The sequence below is a fragment of the Carcharodon carcharias genome, chromosome 7 (genome assembly GCF_017639515.1).
Source record: "Carcharodon carcharias isolate sCarCar2 chromosome 7, sCarCar2.pri, whole genome shotgun sequence".
Lineage (NCBI taxonomy): Eukaryota > Metazoa > Chordata > Chondrichthyes > Lamniformes > Lamnidae > Carcharodon > Carcharodon carcharias.
Window position 1 is genome coordinate 167086142 of NC_054473.1, and position 7925 is coordinate 167094066.

General features: G+C 44.7%; 1 protein-coding gene across 1 annotated transcript in view; it reads right to left on the minus strand.

Annotated features, from left to right (window-relative positions):
* Nucleotides 1-4520, minus strand: part of mphosph6 (M-phase phosphoprotein 6) — a 41469-nt gene extending 36949 nt beyond the window's left edge. The window contains exon 1 of the mRNA XM_041191916.1: nucleotides 4402-4520. Coding sequence (XP_041047850.1) covers nucleotides 4402-4452 — 51 coding nt within the window. The 5' untranslated portion in view covers nucleotides 4453-4520. The remainder of the gene's footprint in view (nucleotides 1-4401) is intronic.
* Between the last annotated feature and the right edge of the window lie 3405 nt (nucleotides 4521-7925).

Genomic DNA, 7925 nt, shown 5'->3' on the forward strand with positions numbered 1-7925 from the left:
TAATGGGATTTACAACTAAACTGCTGTGGGTAGTGCAGAACCTGCAAAATTCAGAGTGGCACCCAGTCCTCGGGTTGTTATAGGAGCCAAGTCAAGTATTTGTCAAGTTTAAGTCCGGAAATTTCATCCTGAAATAATAACTGGGATATCAAGCAGGTGAAAACACCACATGAGTCAGAAATGGGAAAAATACAATTCTCCTTCTTCTAAAAAGTGAACTTTTTGGTTAAGTAGCTTCCAATTTAAAAGCTTCCTAGACGGCTTGGTCCAGGAACTGCAGCTCCTGGAAGCCCGGGTTTCAGAGCCGAAGCTGCAGCTGGGGACACTGCGGAGCATCCGCGAGGCAGAGAGTATCGTGGATAGCACGTATAGAGAGGTGGTCACACTGCAGGCTAAGAGTCCACAAACAGGAAGGGAATGGGTGACCACCAAGCAGAGCAAGAGGACTAGGCAGGCAGTGCAGGAATCACCTGTGGCTATTCCCCTGAAAAACAGATATACCGCTTTGGATACTGTTGGGGGGGAATGGGGAATGGCCTCTCAGGGGAAAGCAGCAACAGCCAAATTCATTGCACCACGGTTGTTTCTGCTGCACAGGGAAGGAGTAAAAAGTATGGGAATGCAATAGTTATAGGGGATTCAATTATAAGGGGAATAGATAGGCATTTCTGTGGCCGCAAATGAGACTCGAGGATGGTATGTTGCCTCCCTGGTGCTAGGGTCAAGGATGTCTCAGAGCAGCTACAGGACATTCTGAAGTGGGAGGGTGAACAGCCAGTGGTCATGGGACATATTGGCACAAACGACATAGGTAAAAAAAGGGATGAGGTCCTAAAAACAGAATATAGGGAGTTAGGAAGTAAGTTGAAGAGTAGGACCTCAAAGGTAGTGATTTCAGGATTACTACCAGTGCTACATGTTAGTCAGAGTAGAAACAGTAGGATATATTAGATGAATACGTGGCTGAAGAGATGGCGTGAGGGGGAGGGTTTCAGATTCCTGGGACATTGGGACCAGTTCTGGGGGAGGTGGGACCAGTACAAACTGGGTGGGTTACACCTGGTCAGGACCGGGACTGATGTCCCAGGGGAAATATTTACTAGAGTGGTTAAGGAGGGTTTAAACTAAAATGGCAGCTTGATGGAAACCTATGCAAGGAGTCAGAGGAGGGGGAATCAAGGACAAGAACAAAAGACAGAAAGGGGAATAAGAAAAGTGATAGGCAGAGAAATCAAGGGCAAGAATCAAACAGAGCCTCAGTGAAAAATAGTGGGAAGGGACAAGTAATATTAAAAAGACAAACCTTAAGGCTTTGTGCCTTAACGCGAGGAGCATTCGCAATAAAGTGGATGAATTAACCGCGTTAATAGACATAAACAGGTATGATATAGTTGGGATTACGGAGACATGGCTGCAGGGTGACCAGGGATGGGAACTGAACATCCAGGAGTATTCAGTATTTAGGAAGGACAGACAAAAAGGAAAAAGCGGTGGAATGGAATTGCTGGTTAAAGAGGAAATTAACGCAATAGTGAGGAAAGATATTAGCTCTGATGATGTGGAATCTGTATGAGTAGAGCTGAGAAACACTAAGGGGCAAAAAACGTTAATGGGGGTTGTATATAGGCCCCCAAACTGTAGTCGTGATGTTGGGAATGGCATTAAACAGGAAATTAGAGATGCATGCAATAAAGGAACATCTGTAATTATGGGTGACTTTAATCTGCATATAGATTGGGCAAATCAAAGTAGTAACAATACCATAGAGGAGGAATTCCTGGAGTGTATACGGGATGGTTTTCTGGACCAATACGTTGAGGGACCAACTAGAGAACGGGCCATCCTAGACTGGGTATTGTGTAATGAGAAAGAAATAATTGGCAATCTAGTTGTGCTAGGCACCTTGGGAATAAGCGACCATAATATGATAGAATTCATCAAGATGGAGAGTGACATAGTTGATTCTGAGACGAGGGCCCTGAATCTTAATAAAGGAAACTACAATGGTATGGGATGTGAGTTGGCTATGATGGATTGGGAAACGTTACTTAAAGGGATGACGGCGGATAGGCAATGACAAATGTTCAAAGAGCACATGGGTGAACTGCAACAATTATTTATTCCTGTCTGGTGCAAAAGTATAATAGGAATGGTGGCCAAACCATGGCTTTCAAGGGAACTTAGAGATAGTATTAGGTCCAAGGAAGAGGCATACAAATTGGCCAGAAAAAACAACAGACCTGAGGATTGGGAGCATTTTAGAATTCAGCAAAGGAGGACCAAGAGATTGATTAAGAAGGGGAAAATAGAGTACGAGAGTAAGCTTGTGGGGAACATAAAAACTGACTGTAAAAGTTTCCATAGGTATGTGAAGAGAAAAAGTTTGGTGGAAACAAATGTAGGTCCCTTACAGTCAGAAACAGGGGAATTTATAATGGGGAACAAAGAAATGGCTGACCAACTAAGTACATACTTTGGTTTTGTCTCCACAATGGAGGACACAAATAACATAGCAGAAATGTTGGGGAACACAGGGTTTAGTGAGAGGGAGGAACTGAAAGAAATCAGTATTAGTAGGGTGTAGGGGAAATTGATGGGATTGAAGGCTGATAAATCCCCAGGGCCTGATAATCTACATCCCAGAGTACTTAAGGAAGTGGCCCTAGAAATAGGTGAATGCATTGGTGGTCATCTTCCGAGATTCTATAGACTCTGGAACAGTTCCTACAGATTGGAGGGAAGCTAATGTTACCCCACTATTTAAAAAGGGAGGTTGAGAGAAAACAGGGAATTATAGACCAGTCAGCCTGACGTTGGTAGTGGGGAAAATTCTAGAGTCCATTATAAAAGATTTAATAGCTGAGCACTTGGAAAACAGTGGCAGAATTGGACAGAGTCAGCATGGATTTACGAAAGGGAAATCATGCTTGACAAATCTACTGGAATTTTTCGAGGATGTAACTAGTAGAGTTGATGAGGGGGAGCCAGTGGATGTGGTTTATTTGGACTTTCACAAGGCTTTTGACAAAGTCCCACATAAGAGATTAGCGTGTAAAATTAAAGCGCATGGGATTGGGGGTAGTGTATTGAGATGGATAGAAAACTGGTTGGCAGACAGGAAACAAAGAGTAGGAATAAACAGGTCTTTTTCCAAATGGTAGGCAGTGACTGGTGGAGTACGGCAGGGGTCGGTGCTGGGACCCCAGCTATTCACAATATATATTAATGATTTTGATGAGGGAACTACATGTAATATCTCCAAATTTGCAGATGACACAAAGTTGGGTGGGAGGTTGAGCTGTGAGGAAGATGCAGAGATGCTTCAGTGTGATTTGGACAAGCTGAGTGAGTGGGCAAATGCATGGCAGATACAGTATAATGTGGGGTTAAATGTGAGGTTATCCACTTTGGTAGCAGAAACAGGAAGGTAGATTATCTGAATGGCTATAAATTGAGAGAGGGGAATGTACAACGAGACCTGGGTGTCCTCGTACACCAGTCGCTGAAGGTAAGCATGCAGGTGCAGCAGGTGGTAAAGAAGGCAAATGGTATGTTGGCCTTCATAGGGAGAGGATTTGAGTACAGGAGCAAGGATGTCTTGCTGGAATTATACAGGGCCTTGGTGAGACCATACCTGGAATATTTTGGGCAGTTTTGGTCTCCTTATCTGAAGAAGGATGTACTTGCTATGGAGGGAGTGCAGCGAAGGTTTACCAGGCTGATTCCTGGGATGGCAGATCTGACACATGAGGAGGGATTGAGTCGGTTAGGATTATTCGCTGGAGTTCAGAAAAATAAGGGGGGATCTCATGGAAACCTATAAAATTCTAACAGGACTAGACAGGGTAGATGCAGGAAGGATGTTCCCGATGGTGGGGGAATCTAGAACCAGGGGTCACAATCTGAGGATATGGGGTAGACCATTTAGGACTGAGATGAGGAGAAATTTCTTCACCCAGAGAATGGTGAGCCTGTGGGGTTCACTACCACAAAGTAGTTGAGACCAAAACATTGTATGTTTTTAAGAAGGTGTTAGATATAGCTCTTGGGGCGAAAGGGATCAAAGGATATGGACAGAAAGCAGGAGCAGGATATTGAGTTGGATGATCAGCCATGATCATAATGAATGGCGGAGCAGGGTTGAAGGGCTGAATGGCCCTACTCCTGCTCCTAGTTTCTATGTTTCCACATAGCTCGTTGGGGGTACCCTAATAACATGCGTATATCCAGACAGGCACAGGCAGCCAGGTGCACACGCACAGGGTGCACACACACACACACACACACACAGACACAATCAGCAGGTGCTGTCGAGACCCAGGGCCTACAGTCCAACACTAAGAGCTGAAGCCCGCACTAGGCCCCCTGCGCCCGCTCACAGCCTCTGAAATTATATCCTACCTTCATTTTCAGCAGGTTTTTCGACAACTTCATTGCGCTTTCTCTCGCCATTTTTTTTTTGGGGGGGGGGGGTTGGTGCGGGGGGTTGGCGGGGAAACCAAACAAACGCTGAAGTTGAACAAACCAAACGGATCAGGCGGCTCTCCCTCCGGCCCCAGCAACACGTTAGCAACAGGCGCGGCCAATCGATCCGCCGCACTCTCGAACAGCCGCAGGCTGGCGAATCGACCGCCGGCCACAGGATGAGGAGCTGTCCAACTTCTTAAACACTTCATGAAGGAAACTCACATTCCAGGCTCTGTTTCGGAATGGAGAACTTTCAATCAAAAAAAAAGTCATTCTGCCTCCATGTTTTTTTTTCTCATCCACAAATTCAAAGCATGCCTCTAGAGCTGGTTATTTTAAAACGTTACTTTATCTATTTTATAATAATAAAAGGGCAGGATAATAACCCCTGGAAGGGGTTTCCACCCCCTCTTGATTCTATTTCTTCCCTTTCTTGTCTCACCAGGTCATGCATCTTTTGCATGCAGTAAAACAGTTGTATGAAATAAGATAGATCTTCAAATTAATGCAAGTGATAGCGAGTAGTTTGGGTCTGGAATGCACTGCCTGGAAGTGTGGTGGAGGCAGGTTCAATGGAGGCATTCAAGAGGGCATTGGATGGTTATTTAAATCGAAACAATGTGCAGGGTTAGGGGGAAAGGCAGGAGATCGACACTAAGCTAAAAAACTCGGAGAGCCGGTGCAGCCACGATAGGCCGAACAGCTTCCTTCTACACCGTAATGATTCTGTGATGAGGCTATTTAATTTAACCGCCATAGAACTGGAAAGAAAACATTTACAAAACATTTGAGACTATAAAAAATAATCCCCATCTACACACAAGAATAGTGGATTAAACTCTGAGGGAGCAATTTGGGGTGAATTTCACAGCTTTAAAAGGGTGCTAGTTTGACATCTATTGAGAAATTGTTATAGTTTACTATGGGGTGGCCTTGCTTGTGAACCGGTTGCACGCTTATGTGTCGGCAAGTGTCGATTACAATCTACTGCAGACACAGACCAATACGAAATGAAGCGCAGACTATTTGTTTACGCAAACAACAGAGCAGTAACATGATGTGTGCTTCGCCAATCAGACGCTACTCTAGACTAACATTAACATGGTAGCCCGCGCTACACAGCTATTGGGTCTTACAGTCACGTGTTAAATCTGCTCTTAAAGGTGTATTGCACCTCAGATTACCACATGCCTCCCCCTTTACTTGAAAGTACGTTTTACAATATATTAACAACCATTCAGTTTCTCAGGAGGCTTTTTCAAACATGTCAACCGTTGTAGTTCTATGACTTCGGATGGTTTATGTAAGGCCTACCTCTCAGGAGTTATCTGTCCACTAGGCTCCTCAGTAGGAACCTGTAAGTTTGCCTCTTCGAGTCTCAGACTCAACGGGTCCTACAGGTACCTCCAAAGCAAGAGGAGTTCCTTCTACCTGTGGTGTAGACTCCAATGGGAATGTTTAGTGCACCTTTTCTTATGGATCTGTTTCCCTTTTCATGAGGTGATCTGCATGTCTCCTGATTATCCAATCTTCAACCAACATATGGTAGGATAGGGGTTCTGTCACTGCACTGACTTCACCTGATTGGCATTTGGGACCATCTCCAGAGCTCTTTGTAAAAACTGCTTCAACAGTGAAGTTATTTTTCATGACTGTAGTAATTGTGTTCATTTTTCTGGGCTTCCTGACTTCTCTCTACGCTCTCCCCTAAATTTGGCCTTATGAGGCTTAACCGTGTCCTGGGATGTCTCTTCCTTAATAACTCTGCGGGGGCAATACCACTGGTTGTATGTGGCATAGTCCTACAGCTGAGCAGGAAGCATGATAACTTTGTTGCTATAAAGTCCCCCTCTAGTTTTTCTTCTGACCTTGAATGACTTACCTGGTTTATATTTTCTGCAATTATTTCGCTTTCAGATTTCCAGAATTTGTAGCCAGCCCATTGGATGCAAGGTGGTATGGCAAGGTCTTGACATGTGTTATGCCACTGAGAGTTGTAAATCTTTTGGACTTCCCCACTAGTGAATGCCGTTCCATTATCAGACACTATTATCTCTGGTAAACAGTGTATCGCAAAACTTTGACGCAATCTGTCTATGATGGCAGCAGATGTGAGTGATCGCAGCTCATGTACATCCATCCTTGGAGTGAGCGTCGATAAGTATGAGGAACATTGCGCCCAAAAAGGGCCCCACATAGTCAATGTTGAGGCAGACCCATGGCCTTCCTGGCCATTCCCAGGGATGCAGTGGAGCAGAAGGAGGCAATTTCTGTACCTGTTGGCACTGCATGCAGCTCTTAATCATGTTTTAGATTTCAGTGTCCATCCCTGGCCACCACAAGTAACTGCATTTCAACATTTTCATTCTGGAAATGCTGGGGTGAGTACTATGCAATTCTATCGATAATGGTTGTCTTCCTCTGGGAGGCACAATGACTCCCGCTCCCCACAGTAAGATGCCTTCCTGGTAGGTGAGCTTGTATCTCCTGTTAAAATAGGGCTTCACTTAGTCTGACTTTGGCATTAGACCATCCCTGCAAGATTTATTCACTGATGTCAGACAAAACTGGATCATGGTCTGTCCATTCTCTGATCCGTTTGGCATTCACTGGTGTTGAATCCATAAAGTTTAATACATGACAAGTTCTTGAGGGGTGAGGATGCTCACATTGCTGTCCTTTGGAAGTAATTTGCTCAGCGCATTGGCATTGGCAATCTGGCTTCCTGGCGGGTGGATAAAAGTATAGTTGTAAGCAGCTAGAATCAGTGCCCACCTTTGGATGCATGCCGAGGCGACTGGGGTTATTGCCTTATCTTCCCCAAACAAGCCTAGCAATGGCTTGTGGTCGGATACGATGGTGAAGTGGTGACCATGAATGTATTGGTGGATTTTCTTAAAACTAAATACAATGGATAAAGCCTTCTTTCTCTATTTGTGAGTATCTTCATTCTGCCACACCAAGTGTTCTTGAGACAAATCCAATGGGCCGTTCGGAGCCATTCGCTATCCGGTGGGAGAGTACTGCCCCTACTCCATAAGGGGATGCGTTGCAAGTTAACATTAATTCTTTCTTTGGGTTGAAATATACCAACAGGGCTGATGAATGTAGTAACTGCTTTACTGCCATAAGACCCTGTTGTTGTGGGGCTTGCCAAGTCCACCTGTGGTTTTCCTTGAGTAACCAGTAAAATGGAGCCAGTACTGTAGACAAGTTTGGGAGAAAGCTAAAGTAGTAGTTAACCATCCTCAAGAAGGACTTGAGTTCTGTGGTACTTTTTGGGGCTGGTACCCCACAAGTAGCTCTCACCTTGTCTTCTACTGGCTGAAGGCCCTGCGAGTCAACCTATGACCCAGGTAAATCACTTCTTTTGCTCGGAAGATACATTTTTCCCTTTTCAAGCATACTCCTGCTTATGAGAAACACTTCAGTACCTCTTCCAAGTTAGCCAGGTGTTC